This window comes from Chelonia mydas, chromosome 12 (assembly GCF_015237465.2).
Source record: "Chelonia mydas isolate rCheMyd1 chromosome 12, rCheMyd1.pri.v2, whole genome shotgun sequence".
Lineage (NCBI taxonomy): Eukaryota > Metazoa > Chordata > Testudines > Cheloniidae > Chelonia > Chelonia mydas.
The window spans coordinates 815,321-834,287 of NC_051252.2; the positions used below are offsets into that span (position 1 = coordinate 815,321).

The 18,967-nt window shown below is 56.3% G+C and overlaps 1 protein-coding gene across 3 annotated transcripts; it reads right to left on the reverse strand.

The window, feature by feature from the left end:
* Positions 1 to 1,031: 1,031 nt before the first annotated feature.
* LOC102937055 (chymotrypsinogen A) lies at positions 1,032 to 15,805 on the reverse strand. 3 transcript variants are annotated; one of them, XM_043525908.1, is made up of 7 exons: positions 15,744 to 15,805; positions 6,428 to 6,531; positions 5,808 to 5,893; positions 5,190 to 5,268; positions 4,302 to 4,482; positions 2,915 to 3,048; positions 1,032 to 2,252 (listed from the first exon to the last, which is right to left on the reverse strand). In XM_043525908.1, the coding sequence occupies exons 1-7, from the start codon at positions 15,802 to 15,804 to the stop codon at positions 2,091 to 2,093; spliced, it is 807 nt and encodes a 268-aa protein (XP_043381843.1). In that variant the 5' UTR covers position 15,805; the 3' UTR covers positions 1,032 to 2,090. The 3 variants fall into 3 exon arrangements, with proteins under 3 accessions (XP_043381843.1, XP_043381842.1, XP_043381844.1); XM_043525907.1 differs by lacking the exon at positions 15,744 to 15,805 and adding an exon at positions 8,710 to 8,785 and having other exon boundaries at positions 1,616 to 2,252; positions 5,808 to 5,926; XM_043525909.1 differs by lacking the exon at positions 15,744 to 15,805 and adding an exon at positions 8,710 to 8,785 and having other exon boundaries at positions 1,626 to 2,252.
* Positions 15,806 to 18,967: the final 3,162 nt, after the last annotated feature.

The window sequence follows — 18,967 nt, forward strand, 5'->3', positions numbered from 1 at the left end:
TGTAAGTAGCCGCGTGAGGAACAAATACTTAACAATGGGCTCTTCAATCTCGCAGAGAAAGGTCTCACACAAGCCAATGGCTGGAAGTTGACACTAGACAAACTGAGACTGGAAATAAGGTGTTAGTTTTTAACGATGAGAATAATTAACCACTGGAACAATTTACCAGGGGTCCGGGGGGGTTCTCCGTCACTGACCATTTTTAAATGGAGATTTGCGGCTTTTCTAAGAGATCTGCTCTAGGAGCACTAGCCGGACAGGGCTCTGGCTTGGGCTGTGCAGGGGTCAAACTAGATGATCCACTGGTCCCTTCTGCCCTTGGCTCTAGGGATCAGTGAAGTCCGAGCCCCGTGAGGGCAGTCAGGGGCATTTTACTAATGCCGTCCATGGCCCCAGGATTTCGCCCCCCACAGGGAGCAATGTGTGAAACTACCTCAAGCGGCCATTTTTGTGGGGTCATTTTCAAGCAGCCTAGTGTATTCCACACGCGCCTGGGACACAGGAGAGCTGGGCTTCATTCCTGCCTCTGACCCCGGCCTGCAGGATGATTGTGAGCAATTCACTCCCTCTGTCTCTGCCTCAGGGTCCCCAGCTGTAAAATGAGAGCTCCGGTGCCGGTAAGCGCTGTGGAAGAACTGGCCTCGTTCCTAAAGTGACACAGACAGTTCAGGGGTTTTTGTAGGGCTACCGTTGTCATGTTGCACAATGGAGCCTTGATCCTGACTAGGTCTCTGGCTGCTAACCCCATGCAAAGCCTTAATACTAACAATCTTTGGGGCTAGTCAGCCCTACTCCCTTCCCCAGTAGCTTGGCCGGCCCCACTCAGTTTGTGTATGGTGCAAACACCAAGGAGGCAGCAGAGTCGATCATCTGTGTTGGCCCACCAGGGTCTCACGGGGGAGGGAGCAGGGGCAAGGTCAGAGCTGTTTGCAACATTCCCCCCCCCCCCCCCCCCCAAAAAAAAAAATTCTATGAAAATGAAACAAACTTTTAGGGGTCTGGGAGTGCGTGGCGGGGTTGGGTCACTGGGAAGAGCGGGTGGGCTCAGCAGACCAGAGGTGGAGAAGGGGCTGTGGAGAGGGTAGAGGCGGTGACTCCAGGGGTGACCAGAAGCTGGATTGGGTATACATGGTGCAGCACTGGGGAAGGGAGGAAACAAGCAGCCAGCCAAGCACTTGCATTTCTAGAGGGCTGTCCAACCCCGAGCACCAGCCCCTAGCCACCTGGATCGTTCATCCAGCACTGAATTGCAGCCACCATAGGCATGGAGCGTGGCGGCTGGGTAACAGCAGATGGGAACACTAAGCACAGGCGCAGGCAAGGAGGGCGGAGCACTCTTTTCTACAGAGGGCTCTGGGCTGCTTGCAGAGCTGGGCGAGCCACACAGCTTCTACTATGCTAGCGCCCGGAGAGCTAGGGGAACCCCTCCAAGCAGCTGGGCAAGCTGGGTCTGAGCGCCACAATCCCGAGCCCGTAAGCTGCCACCCCCTTGCACAAGCTGTGGGGGCTGCCCTCTGGTGTGCAGACCCAGTCCTGTCTAGGCCACCTGCTGGCGCAGCTCTGAGTTCAGCCCCCACACGGGGCTGTGGCTGGAGCCATCCTGGCCCCCACCCTAGCTCTGGGAGCCCTTCAGTCATGGATTTAGTTGGATTGTTGGTGCTGGTCCTGCCATGAGCAGGGGCTTGGACGAGATGACCTCCTGAGGTCCCTTCCAACCCTGATATTCTGTGATTGTATGGATCGTCTTCCCCGGCTCCACCAGTGGCCACAGCCTGGCTGGCCACCTTGCCTTGGGTACAAAGCTCAGTTGGGGGAGCTGATGTGAGCCCTGCCTATGCGCCGTGGGTGTCAGCAACCCCTGCTGGGTCAGCTGGCACGTGGTGCCCAGGCTGTGCCAAGTCTGGTGGACACAGTGTGCTGGTGCCCCGAAGATGGCAGGAACCCAAAGAGGCGCCATGCTGCAGAAAGGTTTTATTGGAAGGCCACAGGGCTGGCTTTGACACAGGTGGGACTAGGTCACCCGTGGGGAGAGAAGGGTGGAGAGCTGGAGCCGCCGATCTGGGGCCTAGCTGCTAAGACCCCCAGCAGGCTCAGTTGCTGGCCATGATGCTGTCGGCCCATGCACGGAGCAGGCTTACGCGGGCGTAGACGCCTGGCATGTTGGTGGCACAGCGGCTGCTGCCCCAGGACACGATGCCCACTAGATACCAGACTCCGTTCTTCTGGCAGACAAGGGGGCCGCCGGAGTCACCCTGCGAAGCAGATGGAGAGGCAGGCTCAGCCACCAGGGCTGTAGAGAGCTGGGCACCACGCCCTCCAGGGCCAGGCACCACGCCCTCCAGGGCCAGCCCCCTGCCCAGGCACCCTGCCAGGTATCCTCCCAAAGAGGGGCCCCTGCTAGCCTGGATCTCACCCTACTGTGCCACGCTGGAGAGACCAGCCCAGGAGGACTGACGGGCGCCCTCCCCTGCCTATAGCAGAATGCCTGCCGTCGCTGCCAGAGGGGCAAGGGCCCTGTCCCTGGATTGGCACATTCTCCCTGGCCTGGTACCCCCCGGAGATGGGGGACCACAGCCAAGTGCACACGCTCCCCAGCTTCCCACCCCTCTGCAGCTGGCCCCTGGGCCACGGGCCCCCTCCTAGCCAAGCAGCAATGGCTGGGCCAGTCAGTGCCCTGGGCAATGCCTCTCTGGGCCCGTGAAACAGGCATGAGGGTCTCGCACCCCACCAGGGTTCACTGCGCTCTGCCCCCGGCCTGGGGAGCAGAAGACCATGGCAGGGCTCAAGCCAGGGAGCCGTGTGTGGCAAGGCCACTGGGCTAGTAGAGGCGCAGAGCGGCCAGCAGAGGGCATGAGCTCATGCAGGGGGCGGAAGAAGGCCGGCCAGCGGGGCAGCCCCAGCCCTGGGGCCGTACCATGCAGGAGGAGGAGCCTGCTGCTCCAGCGCAGATCATGGAGTCCAGGATGTTACCGTTCCAGTAGTTTTTACACTCCTCATTGGTCAGCAGGGGCAGCGCCGTCTGCTGCAGTTTGCTTGGGGTGCTTAAGGCTGGGAAGGGAGCGGAGAGAGGGCAGGGTCAGGGCTGCGCCCCAAGGAGCCTCCACACGCATTCCACATGACATGGTGCACGGCTTGTGTGGCTGGCATGTGCCACACGTGGGAGCTGGGTGCACTGCTGAACACACCCTATGGAATGAGTGAACCGCACAGGAGCCTCCCACGACCAGCCCGTCCTGCTGCCGAGGCACGGCCCTCTGGCTCCCCAGTGGGGCTGGGCATCCCATGTTCCCTGCTGAAAGCTGGGGCAGGCGGCCCAAAAGCAGGCACAGGATTTCCAGGTCCCAGTCATTGCAGAGCCTGGAGATGCCAAAGGGCCCTGGCCCAGGTGGAGGAAAAGGCCCTTTCACCAACAATCCCCCACTTGCCCTGGCTCGCATTCTCCTGTGTGCACACGGTGAGCTGGCCAGGTGTGCCCAAGCAGCATCCCAGCACAGCCTGGCAGCACTGGGCTCACAGGGGTTGGCCTGCCAGCTGGCCAGACAGTGCTTTGCCTGCTCTTTGGGGCTCTGGTCCACGTCCTAGGACCTAGATCCAGCCCTCCCCCAGGGCTAGCTCCAGCCCTGCTCTGCCAATGCCCCAATGCACGGCTGCCTCAAGCTCTGACCTGTGGATCCCCCAGGCCATGCCGTGAGCCCAGCGTTTGGGCCGGTGCCCACGGGGGGCTCTCAGCACCAGGCACGTTGGGTCTAGACCAGATGCAGCGCTAGAAAAGGGCCACAGCCCTGGGCCTTACCGCCTGCATAGAAGGGGCTCGGTCAGGCCCAGACTGGTGACAGGAACAGAGCCGAACTATTTCTCAAGCCTCCCGCTCAGCTCCAAGGAGTGCTCTGCACACGGCGGGGGGGGGGAATACACCCCGATGCCAATGAGGGTGTGAACCCCGGGGGGCTGACAGCTCAGTGCTGCCATGACGGGGGAGATGGTTGTGGGAAAACTCACATCCCACTCCACCCATGGGCGGGAAATCCGTCGCTCCCCATGCTGAATGTGCTTTGCAAACACCAGTATGCACAGCATCGCAGCAGGGTACGTCAGCATTACTGTCCCCCACCCACAGGTGGGGAAACTGAGGCAGAGGGTGGGTAAGTAACCACCCTTGATCTCGTGATTCCCAGTCCTGGGCCGTACCCCGCAACGTGTGTGAGTGACCCAGCTCCAGGGGCTGTTACAGCCAAACTGGCCATTGAAGTCATCCCCAAGGCCATGCAGGCTCCCCTCACCGCAGTGCCAGGAGGACGTACCGTTGTAGCGGGTCTTGCCCCAGCCAGTGGTGACGCAGAGCTGGCCACTCTGGTACCGGTCCCCGGCGGCTGCCAGGCACACGAGGGCCACGGTGCTGCCCAGCTCCGCGTCCGTGGCCAGCTTGATGAGCGCGATGTCATTGCTGGTGGTGGAGGAGCTATACTGCGGGTGGGTGAAAACCTGTGGCAGAGACACGGGCCCATGAGGACAGGTCCCTGCAGCTACCCCTCCTCGATGGTGGGGGTACTCACGTGGGCCCCATTGCCATGGTGCCTGGCCCGGTACATTCAGCGAGCACTGAGACCAGCCGGCAGCACAGGCCTGGGGCAGCCTCTGCGTCAGCTCCTTAGAGCCAGCAGGCAGCATGTGGCAGGGAACCTCCCACCGCTCCCAGTGCCCGAGGCACCCAGAGTGGGCTGCTGGGAGCTGCAGTCTCAGGAGGGCTCCAGGTCCCCTGGGCGCAGGCTGCGTCAGCGCACACTCCCTGTATGGCTGGAGCAGGGCAGCAGATCCCTCGGGGGCCAGGCTGTGCCCGGCAGAGGGCAGGGGAGACAGAGCTGTGGCCGGCAGAATTGGCTGGCTGTGGAGGGGACCCCCCACTGCACCCCTGCAGGGGAAGTTGCCCCAGCTGGGCTCCCTCAGCTGGTTGTTGTGCTGGCACAATGCCCCCAGGCCTGGAGCAGATATGCTCACACAGGAGTTCCCAGCTGTGCCCCATCTCAGCCCTGGAGAGCTCAGCCCACAGAGCGGGGCTGCACAGAGGAAGCGAGCAGACAGCAACCCTGGGCGCTCATGGCACCCCACCACAGGGTTGTGCCCAGAGACTCAGTGTCTGTGCCTGGCTCCCCCTCCTGCTGTGGGTCAGCACTGGGCGAGTGCTCACCCACCTCCTGGATGGCCAGTTTCTGCACTTTCTCTTGGGAGGAGCTGCGGTCGTGTTCCCCGAGCACCACCACGTTGGATTTCCTGGGGCCGGAAGAGAGGGCAGTTAGTGTCCCGGGAGAGCTGAGATCACCCCCGCGAAGGGCGATGTGTGGGGCACTGTGGGACGGGGAGCTAGCAGCCATTGGGCCCATGAGCTGTAGCTGGTGCATTTGGCCATGCAGCGGGGGTTCCTGCCTGCCTGTGGCTAGTGCCCAGGTGCACCCGGGGCTGTTCTCCAGTGCAGAGGGAGCCTTCCCCTGTGCACAGCTGGGGCAGCGACCTGGCTGGACCAGGCACGGTTTTCCCCTTGGCGTAGTTGATGGGGTAGCCCATGCAGCCTGGCATGTTGGGGGCAGCCCAGCATCACAGGGTGGGGGGCTGAAACAATCATCTGGGCGCTAGGTGTGATCTCGAAGGGCAAGGGGAGGTGACATCTCCACGGCTGGGACTGGAGCCTGGCCCTGGACTAGCAGCACCCTGCTGCCCCACCGCCCCCTTCAGGCAACACCAGACAGGCCGCTAAGCCATACCCCTGATCTGCCCCCCCCCCGCAGCCCATCCCCAGGGTGGTCCCCACTCACGTCACTCCGCAGTGTGCAGCTGTCACCACCCAACGCTTACTGACCAGGGAGCCGCCACAGAAGTGCCAGCTGTTCGTCTTCGACTGCTGCAATTGCCAATGGGGGGAGACTGTAAGGCCCTAGAGACGCCCGTCCCAAGGTATCACCAGCAAGGGCCAAATCACACTGAAAACAATTGCAGTGCCCAGCTCAGGCACGCATAGGAGGGCACCTTTCCTTGGCCTCAGCTACGAGCTCCCTACAGCCTCCCAGGGACTGAACCTGGCACTTCTGCTTCTATTAGCAGGAGCCACTGCTGCCAGAGCTACATGGGCATGTGCTTGTCCTGGGCAGCCACAGGCTCATAACCCCCTGGAGCGCCCCATTGGGTGGGGGTGGGACAGCCCAAGAGCCACCCTTCCCACGAGCCCATCCCCAGTGTCTGGGCTGCAGGAGTCCGGCCTCTGGGAGCTGAAATGGGGAAGATGGGCTTGTGAAATGGGGGCGGGGCTTGGCGATGGGGCAGAGCCATGGGGGCAGAGCCAAGCGAGGAAAGCGTTTGGGTAACTGCTGGGGGGAGGGGCATAAAGGGAGTAGCCAGGGTCCCGGCACCGATAGGGAGACTTCCCCACCCTCCTTACTTGCAGGGAGACCTGCCAGGGCCAGGATCCGGGAACCGCCTCCTCGCCATTCACTATGCGGGCGTAGCCACTGATGACGGGCTGGATTTCCTGCACACCACAGCCTGGAAGGGAAAGCGAGTCAGCCTGGGTCTCCACCCGCTTCCCACTGGCACCCTGAGGCTGCAGCGCCAGCTAACCAGAGACAGCTCCAGCCCGTCTCCCTCCCGCAGCCTGGCGAGAGCATGGGCAGTGTCTGGCAAAATGCCTGCCAGAGCCAGGCCCAAAAGGGGACATCCGCTACATGGAGGAGTCTGAGCCTGGGGAACTTTCTGATTCAGAATGAAAACCCAGAGACCCTGTCTGGGAGTCGTGGCCCTGGGGCAGCCTGCCTGGCACCCTGCAGCGTCACTGACCCCCGTGGCACCTGGGCATTTAGTTTATACACACACAGCGATGGGGTCTAATTTAGCTGGTCCACTCATGGAGGAGATCTTGGAGTCACTGTGGAGAGTTCTCTGAAAACAGCCACTCACTGTGCAGCGGCCGCCAAAAAAAGCGAACGGAATGTCGGGAATCATCAAGAAAGGGAGAGATCATGAGACAGAAAATACCCCATTGCCTCTGTATAAAGCCGTGGGGCGCCCACACCTTGGATACCGCGCGCAGTTCCGGTCGCCCCGTCTCAAAAGAACTATAGTAGAGGTGGAAGAGGTGCAGAGAAGGGCAACAAAAATGGTGCGGGGTCTGGAACAGCTTCCATATGAGGCGAGGTTAAAACGTCTGGGCCTTTCCAGCTTGGAAACCAGATGACTGGGGTCAGGGGGAGATGCAAGAGGTCTATAAAATCATGACTGGGGAGAAGAAAGTGAACAGGGAAGGGTTATTTACCCCTTCACTTCACACACGAACCAGGGGTCACACAGTGAAATTAAGAGGCAGTAGGTTTAAAACAATGAAAGGAAGTATTTCTTCACACAACACACAGTCAACCTGAGGACCTGCTTGCCAGGGGATGCTGTGAAGGCCAAAACTATAACAGGGTCCCAAAAAGAACTAGATGAGTTCATGGAGGACAGGTCCATCGATGGCTATTAGCCTGGATAGGCAGGGATGCAACCCCACGCTCTGCTGGCTAGAAGCTGGGGGGGGCCAACAGGGCGTGGATCATTTGATAATTGCCCGGTCCTGTTCATTCCCTCTAAAGTGCCTGGCCCGGACACTGTCGGAAGACAGGATACTGGGCTAGCTGGACATAAGAACGGCCGTCTGACTTAGTATGGCCATTCTTATGTGACAAATCTCACCCGATCAGAATGGCAGCATTCCCTGACCCTACCAGGCTCAGGTGTCAGTGACGACACGGGGGCCCAGGCCAGGGAGGGTGAGAGCTGCTGGTCAATACCCTAGGCCGGACGGGTGCAGCTAGGCACTTAAAGGCCATTTACAGCAAGAACCTTGTATTTATACCCTGCTTTGCACGCCTGAAAGCAGCTGAGCCACTTTCCCACCAGGCAGAGGCCAAACCTAGGCTATTCCAGCTGCCCAGCGTGAGCTTCAGAGTTACTGCACACAACTGCAGGCAGGCAGTGAGAGCAGCAACCTTATCTACAGCACTCATTGCCGCTGTTACAGCAGGCACTGCACATTGCTTGGCCTGCTGCTGAAATGCAGCCAGCTCTGGTGTGGAACGTAGCAGTTGCTTAACAGCCCACAGCAACACCCCCCTGACACACATAACATTTTAGAGACAGCACTGAAGACTACTGTCTCTCTTAATCACACAGAGGGGCACTGAAGGAGACACAAAGTAACTAGCCAAACAAACCTGGTCTGGCAACGGGTACAGCATTTTGGCTGCTGGCAAGTGCAATAGCGGCACCCTGAGACCCCCTCATGTGCAGATTCAGGACTCAAGGGCTCTTACTCAAATGATATCAAAGTCCTTTACAAAGAAGATCAAGATCATGGCTGCTCTGTGGCTGCCCCATTTTACAGAGGGGAAACTGAGGCACAGAGCAGGGAAGTGATATGTCCAAAGTCACCCAGCAACACAGTGGAGAATAGAACACAGATCTCCTTGGTCCTAATCCAGTGCCCTGTCCACCAGGCCACACTGCCTCCCAGCTGATGCAGCTAAAGGGGATTCCTGGACACAGCCAGCCCCTGGGTGTCTCTCTAGCTCCCAGCCTGACCCGCACAATCTGTGCTGCTGTGTCCCCACACAGGGTCTCCAGAACCCAGATGAGGCTGTCACCTAATGGATTATGCAGCCCAAGCAGAGAAGGGCCCACCTGGCTTACCATGAGCCGCGCCGAGGAGTGCCAGGCAGGAGAGCAGCCACAGAGCAGCCATGCTAGCGACAAGGCTGAGGCAGGTGGATGGGGCGAACAAGGCTGCGGGTCTTTTATCTCCAGCACCAGTGTGGGTTGGAGTAGGGCCAACGAGGGGGTTGGGGGCCATGGGAACACCTGTTGCAGGGCAAACATGCCGCCCTACCACCACGTCTGTGATACCGCGATGGATTACTGTATTGGCAGGAGCTGGGAGCACTTTTCTGGTGAAGGGGATGTATTTTTAGAAGCAGGGCAGCTTGTTTGCTTTCCACGCTGGCTCCTGTGGCAAATGGAGGGGTTAGCCGCAGTCAGGGAGGGCGATGGACATGGCCCGTTTCCAGGAGGAAAATGGGCTTTTCCTCTGCATTGGTATGAGACTCTCTGCATGTGCCCTGCTGGCAGCTTAGTGCAAAAGGGGAACCAAAGCCAGGGGTTAGTCCAGCCTCCCCCCATTCCGCTCCCCCGCTGCCATTCCATTGAGCAGCACGATCAGCCGCTTCTGGGGCCCCGGCAGGGCCCGGACTCATCTGGGTGAGCAGGGCTCTCACTGCAGGAAGCTAGACACCCCAACCTGCTCCTGGAGAGAAGGGGGGTCGGGCCAAGGAACCCTCTTGCATTCTGTTCACAGCACTGCCCCTCCAGTGGGCTGCATTGCACGGGGGTGCCAACGGGCAGGGTACCCCCCCAACACCCTCTGACAGGGGCAGGCCTGGGCCAGCCCCAGGGACCTTTTGGGGAGCTCTGCCCAGCCTTCATAGCGCCCAGGAGGGGAAATGGTGCCAGTCGGTATCACAGCCCCGGCCAGCAAGGTCAGTTCTGCGGGGCTAGGCCGGGATGCCGATACTCCAGGACTGTGGCTCGGGCCCGTCCCTGATGAGGGGCATTTGGGGGAGGGGAGCTCTCCTTCTTTCCACGCCAAAGGCCACCATCTCCAGCAACACCCTTCCATAGCTGGTGGCACCTCTCTCACCCCAGCCCCTCCCTGCTCCCTGTCCCTGGGTCACCAATTTACCAGGGCATGGCCGATAAACTCTTCTCCCCCGCTGCTGTCGGAAGCAGCTGCCTTTCCCAGCCTTATCGAGTGTGCAGTGCACACCTGCGGTCCACAGGCAGCAGGGATGAGATACCGCTCCTGGCCTTCACACCAACACCTGCCTCCCTGCACGGTGCTTCTCACGCCCAGCGGGCCTGACGCAACAGCTCCCTGCCAGCGGGACGGAGCCGACAGCCCTCAGGCCCAGCCTGGAAAAGAGGGGCTATCCAGACATGCTCCCTCCCAGGCTTCGATGGGGCAGCATGGCCAAGCAGCCATGGGCACCGCCCAGACTTCGCAGACTCAGGCTCTGTCCCCGCTCAGCCACACACCTGCTGCATGGCCCAGGGCAGTCCCTTCCCTTTGCTGAGTCTCCCATTTCCCTCCCACCCTTTGCTTTGTCTAGTGAGACCCTTAATGCTTTCAGCTCTCAGTGCGTCTGGCCTGCACTCAGCACAATGGGGCCTCACCTTGATCCGGGCAAGATTCTACTGTAGGCTAAACTGACAATGCTAGCAGGTACCAGAGCACGCCACTTACACGCTCTGTCCTGGCTCATCGGCACCCTGCATGCAGGCCCCTAGGCTGGGGGGATGCGGGAGGAGTCATTTTACCAAAGGCTGCAGGGGTTTTTCCTATCCTGAAATAGCTGGGTGATCTCAGAGGGTGACGCTATGGCAGCTTTCTGGGGCAGAGACTGTTTTTTTGTTCTGTGTCTGTACAGCACCTAGCACAACGGGGCCGTGGGCTGGGCTCCGAGGTGCTACAGTGATACAGTGATACAGTGACACAGGTCCTTAATGGACAGCACACAGCGTGATGGGTCCTGGGCCAAGGCTGGGCTCCTCGGTGCTACAGTGATACAGGTCCTTAATGGACAGCACACAGCGTGCTGGGTCCTGGGCCAAGGCTGGGCTCCTCGGTGCTACAGTGATACAGTGACACAGGTCCTTAATGGACAGCACACAGCGTGATGGGTCCTGGGCCAAGGCTGGGCTCCTCGGTGCCACAGTGATACAGTGATACAGGTCCTTAATGGACAGCACACAGCGTGTTGGGGTCCTGGGCCAAGTGGGCTCCTAGGAAATACACCTAATAAATAACGTACAGCACCCAGCACAGCGGGCACCTGGCTCATGGCTGAGCTCCGAGGCGCTACCGTAAGACAGGTAATAAATAAATAATAAATGGTCCAGCCCAAAGTATTTTCCCTTCTCGCGAACGATCCCACTGCAACGGACAGATAGGAAGACTAGTAAGATGCCTTGGAGCTCTTGTTGCCCTTGTTGCCAAGAAGGCCAGTGGCATTTTGGGATGTATACATAGGGGCATTGCCAGCAGATCGAGGGACGTGATCGTTCCCCTCTATTCGACACTGGTGAGGCCTCATCTGGAGTACTGTGTCCAGTTTTGGGCCCCACACTACAAGAAGGATGTGGAAAAATTGGAGAGAGTCCAGCGGAGGGCAACAAAAATGATGAGGGGACTGGAACACATGACTTATGAGGAGAGGCTGAGGGAACTGGGGATGTTGCTGCTTTCAACTACCTGAAAGCGGGTTCCAAAGAGGATGGATCTAGACTGTTCTCAGTGGTAGCGGATGACAGAACAAGGAGTAATGGTCTCAAGTTGCAGTGGGGGAGATTTAGGTTGGATATTAGGAAAAACTTTTTCACTAGGAGGGTGGTGAAGCACTGGAATGCGTTACCTAGGGAGGTGGTGGAATCTCCTTCCTTAGAAGTTTTTAAGGTCAGGCTTGACAAAGCCCTGGCTGGGATGATTTAGTTGGTGTTGGTCCTGCTTTGAGCAGGGGGTTGGACTAGATGACCTCCCGAGGTCCCTTCCAACCCTGATATTCTATGATTCTATTATTCTATGATTCTCTTTAATGACCTGAGGAGAAAAGGAATCCTACAGAAAGTGGGAACAAGGACCAATTGCTGGCTGAAAGGCTGTATTCAAAGAGTAGTTATCAATGGTTTGCTGCCATACTGGGCCGGTGTATCGTATAGTCCTGCAGGAGTCAGTCCCGGGTCCGGTACTAGTCAGTCTTTTCATTAGTAACTCAGACAATGGAATGGAGAATATGTTTATAAAATTTGCAGGTGACATCACGTGGAGAGGGGTCACAAGCACGCTGGAGGACAGGATTAGAATTCAAAACGACCTCAACAAATCAGAGAATTGGTCTGAAATCACCAAGATGAAACTCAATAAAAACAAATGCAAAGTACTACACTTAGGACAAAAAAGAATCCAATGCATCACTACACAGTGGGGAATAACTGGCTATATGGCGGTGCTGCTGAAAAGGCTCTAGGGTTCTAGCAGATCACAAATTGAATAGGAGGCAGCAGTGTGATGCAGTTGCAAAACAGGCAAATCTGGTTCTGGGGTGTCTTACCAGGAGTATCGTATGTATGGCACGGGAGGTCATTGTCTCACTCGGCACTGTGGGGAGGCCTCAGCGGGATATTGGGTGCCGTTCCGGGCACCACACTTTGGCAAAGATGTGAACAAATTGGAGCGAGTCCAGAAGAGAGCAACAAAAATGATCCAAACCTGCCCTGTGAGGAAAGGATAAAACCACCTGGGCATGTTTAGTCTTGAGAAAAGATGACAGAAGATGGGGACCGGATAACAGTCTTCAGATCTGTTACGGGCTGTAACAAAGAGGACAGTGATCAATGATTCTCCATGGCCACTGAAGGCAGGAGAAGACGTAATGGGCTTAATCTGCAGCAAGGGCGATGTAGGTCAGATGTTAGGGAAACCTTTCCAACTCTCAGGGTAGTTCAGCTCTGGACCAGACTTCCCAGGGGGGCTGTGGAATCCCCACCACTGGAGGTTTTTAAGATTAGGTGGGACAAACACCCATCCGGGCTGGTCTAGGTTGGTTCTGCCTTGGCACAGAGGCACTAATGTCCTCTCAAGGTTCCTCACAGCCCTACATTTCTATGAATGTATGACCCAGGGCAGTCACGGTCCCTCTCTGGGCCTCAGTTTCCCCACCCACCCTTTGTGTTTTCTATTTAGGTTGTTAACTCTTCAGGGCAGAGACCCTATCTCTCTTACCCCTCTGAGGTCTGTGTTCAGCCCCTAGTGCAGTGCCCCTGGCCTTGGTCAGGGTAGCTAGATTCTAAATTAACAATGCTAATACTAACCATGGGTACGTCACTTGGCTCTCAGTTCCTGGACAGTGGCCCTGTGTGCTTTCCCCAGGTCAAAGGGATGCAGGAGGAGGCATTTTACCAAAGGCTGGATAATAAAGAACAATAATAACTAGTCCCTCCCCAAGATTTTTCCCTTCTCACTGGACAACTGGCTCAAGCCTTTTGGCACTGGCATAAAAAGACTCTACTTGTTTGTAATAGACATTAGTGCCAGGGGACTTCACTGGATATTTGGCAAAACAGTTGCAAAGAAACAATTTTTCAGGCACTTAATCTCCAAAAAAAGGAACTCCCAGAGCCTTCCTTGCTGCACCTTTGGGGAAGAACTTGTCCCTACCGAGATGTTTGGTTTAAAAAAAAAAGCTTCTTTCCAAGGCTCTGATGGGGTCAGCAAACAGGGCTAAAATGGGAGGGTCCCTCTGCCCAGCCCAGCTTGCCTGAGAAGCAGTGTATTTCAGAGGAGCTGAGAGTGCTGTTGACTGTCCAAAAAACAAACCCCACAAACTGGGCCAAGGGTCCTGAACCCTGCCCTAGAGATGCTAAGAGACAATGGGATGACTCTGCGTGCATCATCGGATAACAGCTGCACTGGGGCTCTAGGACTTAACACCTGATGCTAAGATGGGCCTGGGAGGTGCCTAGCCTCTGCCCAGCGTGGCAGGGAAAGGAGGGGTATTCTGAGTCAGAGCAATGAGGAGAGGCAATCAGGTGGGGGTAAAGTAGAAATCAATTAAATGGGGACAAATCACAAGGAAATCAGAGTTAGCTGTTTTAGCAGGAACTACTCCTTAAGCTTACACCATAAACTATTCCTGTTATCGACTGTGTATTAGCAGTGATTGTCTTCATTAAACTCACTTCATAGGTAACGTGATAAATGAAGGGGGCGGGGAGGGTAGCTCCCTTTTATGGACACCCAGCCAGTAACTATAAAATCCCTCTTAGTAGCTGTTCTCTAATTGCTTTACCTGTAAAGGGTTAAAACGTCTCCCTGCATGGGTAAAAGGAAGTGAGTGGGCACCTGGCCAAAAGAGCCAATGGGAAGGCTAGAACTTTTTAAAATTGAAACAAAAAGACTCCCCTTTTGTCTGTCTGTGGTTGTTCTCTCTGAGAAGCTTGGCCCAGGTCTGAAAAAATCATCAGATCACACCTAGAAACTACTCATTTAAAACCCCGGATATGTGAGTAGATCAGGGAATGTCTAGGAAGACGTGATGAGGTGTGTCTCTTATTTCTTTATGGCTTGTGGACTCCTCTGTGCTAACCCCAGGTGTTTTCGTTTTGCTTGTAACTTTTAAGCTGGACCTTAAGAGAGCAATTCTTGATGCTTATTTCTTGTAGTTGCTCTTTTAAAATCTAGCAATAGCCTGAGTTCCCAGGTATATTTTCTTTCTTTCTTAATTAATTAATAAAATTTACTTTTGTTAAGAACAGGATTGGATTTTTGTGTCTTAAGAGGTTTGTGCCTATGCTGTTTGATTAGCTGGTGGCAACAGCTGATTTCCCTTTCTTTTTTTTTTCAGCTCTTCCCGGAGGGGGTGTGAAAGGGCTTGAGGGTACCCCACAGGAAGGAATTTCAAAGTGCACCTTCCTGGGCTCTCAAAGGGGTTCTGCACTTAGGTGGTGGCAGTAGCTACCCATCCAAGGTCAGAATGAAGCTGTGATCTTGGGAGTTTAATACCAGCTTGGAGTGGCCAGTATTTATTTTTAGAATCCTTGCGGGCCCCCACCTTCTGCACTCCAAGTGCCAGAGTGGGGAATCAGCCTTGACAGGTAACAGTTTTCATGTATAAAACAACAGCATTTTGAATTAGTGAACACAATGCACTAGAGCAGTGGTTTTCAAACTTTTTCTTCTGGAGACCCAGTTGAAGAAGATTGTTGATGCCTGCAACCCAACAGAGCTGGGGATGAGGGGTTCTGGGTGTGGGAGGGGTTCATGGCTGGGGCAGGGGGTTGAGGTGTTGGAGGGGGTCAGGGCTCTGAGCTGGCAGTGCAAGCTCTGGTGTGGGGTCAGGGATAAGGGGTTGGGGGTGCAGGAAGGGGCTCCGGGTTTGGGGCTGGGGCAGGGGCACGGGTTACCTCGGGCGGGTCCTGGTCAGCAGAGGTGCTCAGGCAGGCACCCTGGAAGCGGCCAGGAGGTCTGGCTCCTAGGCGGAGGTGCGCAAGCGGCTCCGCATGGCTCTCACTCACAGGAACCTTCCCCCACCCCAGCTCCCATTGGCAGTTGTCAAGGTTCCTCCCCCACTCTGAACTCTAGGGTACAGATGTGGGGACCTGCATGAAAAACCTCCTAAGCTTACTTTTACCAGCTTAGGTTAAAACTTCCCCAAGGTACAAATTAATTTTATCCTTTGTCCTTGGAATATCCACTGCCACCACCAAACTCTAACTGGGTTTACTGGGAAACACAGTTTGGACACATCTTTCCCCCCAAAATCCTCCCAACCCTTGCACCCCACTTCATGGGAAAGGTTTGGTAAAAATCCTCACCAATTTGCATAGGTGACCACAGACCCAAACTCTTGGATCTGAGAGCAATGAAAAAGCATTCAGTTTTCTTACAAGAAGACTTTTAATAGAAGTAAATAGAAATAAAGGAATCACCTCTGTAAAATCAGGATGGTAGATACCTTACAGGGTAATCAGATTCAAAACATAGAGAATCCCTCTAGGCAAAACCTTAAGTTACAAAAAAGACACACAGACAGAAATAGTCATTCTATTCAGCACACTTCTTTTCTCAGCCATTTAAAGAAATCATAATCTAACACACACCTAGCTAGATTACTTACTAAAAGTTCTAAGACTCCATTCCTGGTCTATCCCTGGCAAAAGCAGCATATAGACAGACATACAGACCCTTTGTTTCTCTCCCTCCTCCCAGCTTTTGAAAGTATCTTGTCTCCTCATTGGTCATTTTGGTCATGTGCCAGCGAGGTTACCTTTAGCTTCTTAACCCTTTACAGGTGAGAGGATTTTTCCTCTGGCCAGGAGGGATTTTAAAGGGGTTTACCCTTCCCTTTATATTTATGACAGCAGTGCAGAGCTGGTGCTCGGGGCAGGGGCAGCACGCAGAGCCCCCCCCACCCCTCCCACGTAGAGGAGCCAGACCTGCTGCTCACCGCTTCCGGGGCACAGCGCGGTGCCCCAGGACAGGTAGGGACTAGCCTGCCTTTGCCGGGCAGCACCGCCAATGGGACTTTTAATGGCCCGGTCGGCAGTGCTGACCAGAGCTGCCACGACCCACTGCCTTACGTTCTGCAACCCAGCGCTGCTGGGTCGTGATCCACAGTTTGAAAACCAGTGCACTAGAACACAAACCCCACAGTTCCACATCCCCTTGTCAGTTTCCTGGTTTTCAGCCTCCATAAGCCCAGAGGTTGGAGAAAAAGTTCTTAGGCTGTTTAGTTATTTTGGGCAATCCTCTTGTGCAACCTTGGTTTACTGGCTTGAGTTGCAGCCTAAATTCCTTGATGCAATATGTTGGCTTCTTGGCTGAACTGTTATCCCTCTGCTCCTTTCTGGCTTACAGTCCCTTTGCTCTCACAATTTCTCTATTCCTATCATTTCACCTTGTCTGCCTTGGGATGCTGTTTGGATGGTTTGTTTTACAGTCCTTACTATTTTCTTTCTTTCACTACAACTCACTTCCGCCTTATTTCTTAAGTCGGTTTCACTTTAATTACAGTTTATTTCCTTCACATTTCATTGGGGCTGTACTTTTCTCCCAGTTTTCTAACAATGTTTTCTAATAGTTTCTTAGAGACTCTTTGGTTATTTTTCCTCTCATTTAACAGCATTGTTCTTCCTTTAACTTTCCCTCTTTTCCCCTTACACCATTATCTTTCCTCTTTCTAGGTACTGCCCGTTTGTTGCTAGCCCTACTGCTCCTGCTCTCTCTGGCTTTTCTCTTCCTCCTCAACTAGACTTTCTCCCTTTGAGCTCTGTCCTTGGCGGCCCTCTGACGACGGGGGCCCCAGTCACTGGCTCCTCACTCGCTGCGGCCCTTCTTTTCTGGTGGCGGTTGCTGCTTTGTTCTCTCTCCTGCAGCGCTGGGCAGCCTGCTCCAGACTCCACCAGCCGTTTCCACCACTGCCTGATTGGTCCATTCACAGCAGTGCTCCCAGGGGGAGCTGCCACCTGCTCTTTTTTCTTTTTCCCAAAACCACCCTGGGCTCAAGCTGATCCTGCTTCGACTCCCCTGGAACCCTTGGAGGTCTCCAGCCCCCCCGAGCCACTGTTCCAGGTGCCCCCTTTAAAAAAATATGCTAAACAGCCAGAGGCTGCTTCAGTTGCACTTTTGACCCACAGCTGGGGGGACATCACATAGTCAGCCCCTGAAAAAGAACCACAGTCAGTGTCTGCCCCCGGTGCCAGGCTCAGAGTGACCCACCCCACACACAAGGACTGTCACACCAAGAAGGGCATTTGGGGCTCTTGTGCCTGGCTGCTGTCCTGCAAATGCAGCCTGGGGGCAGAGCCTCAGCAAGGGGCCATGTGGTGTTTGGAACCCCCCATGCCCATCAAATACCACACCCTGCGTGGGCTGTCACCATGCCCAGGGCTGTGTCCCCTGCTGGCAGTCTTCACGGGCTGGGCCCTGGGGTGGGCTGTCTGGCACCAGGGAGATCTGAAGGGACTGAAGCAGGCGAGCCATGGGCTGCAGGCACCAGCAACCCACTGCAGTGGTGGGGGAGGCATGGCTCACTCCTGTCGGCTGGGATCTCGCCTGTGGGATGGAATTCCCACTCCCACTGTCCCAGCCAGGGCGTGGGGGTCCAGCCTAGCCGCTGGGGCCAGAGGCAGGGTCAGAAGCCAGGGACCAGAGCCAGGCGAAGGAGCAGGGTCTGCCATGGCAGCCATCTGGGGTCGCCTAGCTGCATCGACACCAGGCTTCAGTAATGCCCCTCGCTGGCAGGGCCCCCAGCACACTGCCCCTCACGCAGCCTGCGGTGCTTGGCTCCAGAGCGCCGGCAGCCTGTGTCTGGTGACTCTGCTGGCACTGCTGAGTGTACCAGCCCCCAGGGACCAGCAGCCCCACGCTCTACCCTGCGGGGCCTCACAGCCCCGAGGCCAAGGAATGGGGCAACTCCTGCAGTGAGAGCAGAAGATCCTCTGCAGTCACAGCGTCCAACCTCTTGGGCCAATCTTGTCTGGCAACCGTGGGAGTCCGGGGGGATCGGCGCAGGCGGAAGTGCAGGTGTGTAAATGTGTGAGACCCTTCCCCAGTGATCAGCGCACCCTGAACGGCTGACACGGCCCAGAGCGGCTGACACAGCGTGTACCCGCTGGGGCGCCCAAGGAGCTGGCACAGCGCGTACTGGCTGCCACACCCCCGGCGCGGCCTGGCACTTCAGTGAGAAGCTGGGGCTGTGCTCAGCAACGTGGTTGGGAGTCCAGTCCAGCCATGTGTGGGACCAGGTCTGGGCCCCCTGGGGCTCCACTCGCACAATGAATCGAGTTTCCGAGAGGGGGTCTATGGAAAGTGCCACGCTGCTGCTGGAGCAAACCTGGGCCCGGCCTTGCCAGCAAACACCGAGAGGACAGCTTTGCACTGTCACGCTGGGTTGCAGCCCCTGCTGCCGGCTCAAAGAAGAGGGGTATCGAGGAGCCATGGCTGGAGGGGTTCTTTGCTCCCCAGCTAGGCAAGCCCAGAGGGACGGCTTGGCTGCTGAATTCTATTGGGTGGGGACTTTGAACTACTAGGACCTGCCCAGCCTGCTAGCAGACTGGCACTGCCAGACTGTGTCTTCACTGCACAGTTCCCCCAGGTTATCTGCATCCGGCATAGCCTAGCTCAGGTGTGAGCATTCCCATGGCCAAGCACACCTCTCGTTACTGCGCCTTCCATGCTTCTGCCCTCACGTGGGTGAGGCTGGGGCATGGCCCGTGGTACGCTGGGCTGAGATGTACATGGATTTCTTCCCAGTTTCTCCTTCAAAAGGAATGATGGGGATGCACTGGAGGGTGGGCAGCACCTGCGTGATTTGTGCCACCATCCCCACTGCAAAGTGGA

What these genes read in the sequence shown, in the direction of transcription:
- LOC102937055 (XM_043525907.1), bottom strand. Translation starts at nt 8,761, where the DNA reads ATGGCTGCTCTGTGGCTGCTCTCCTGCCTGGCACTCCTCGGCGCGGCT. An exon ending in GGGCAAGACCCGCTACAACG is followed by an intron (nt 3,049 to 4,301) that starts GTACGTCCTCCT and finishes CTCCCTTCCCAG; the next exon opens with CCTTAAGCACCCCAAGCAAA. An exon ending in CAGGCTCCTCCTCCTGCATG is followed by an intron (nt 2,253 to 2,914) that starts GTACGGCCCCAG and finishes TCTGCTTCGCAG; the next exon opens with GGTGACTCCGGCGGCCCCCT.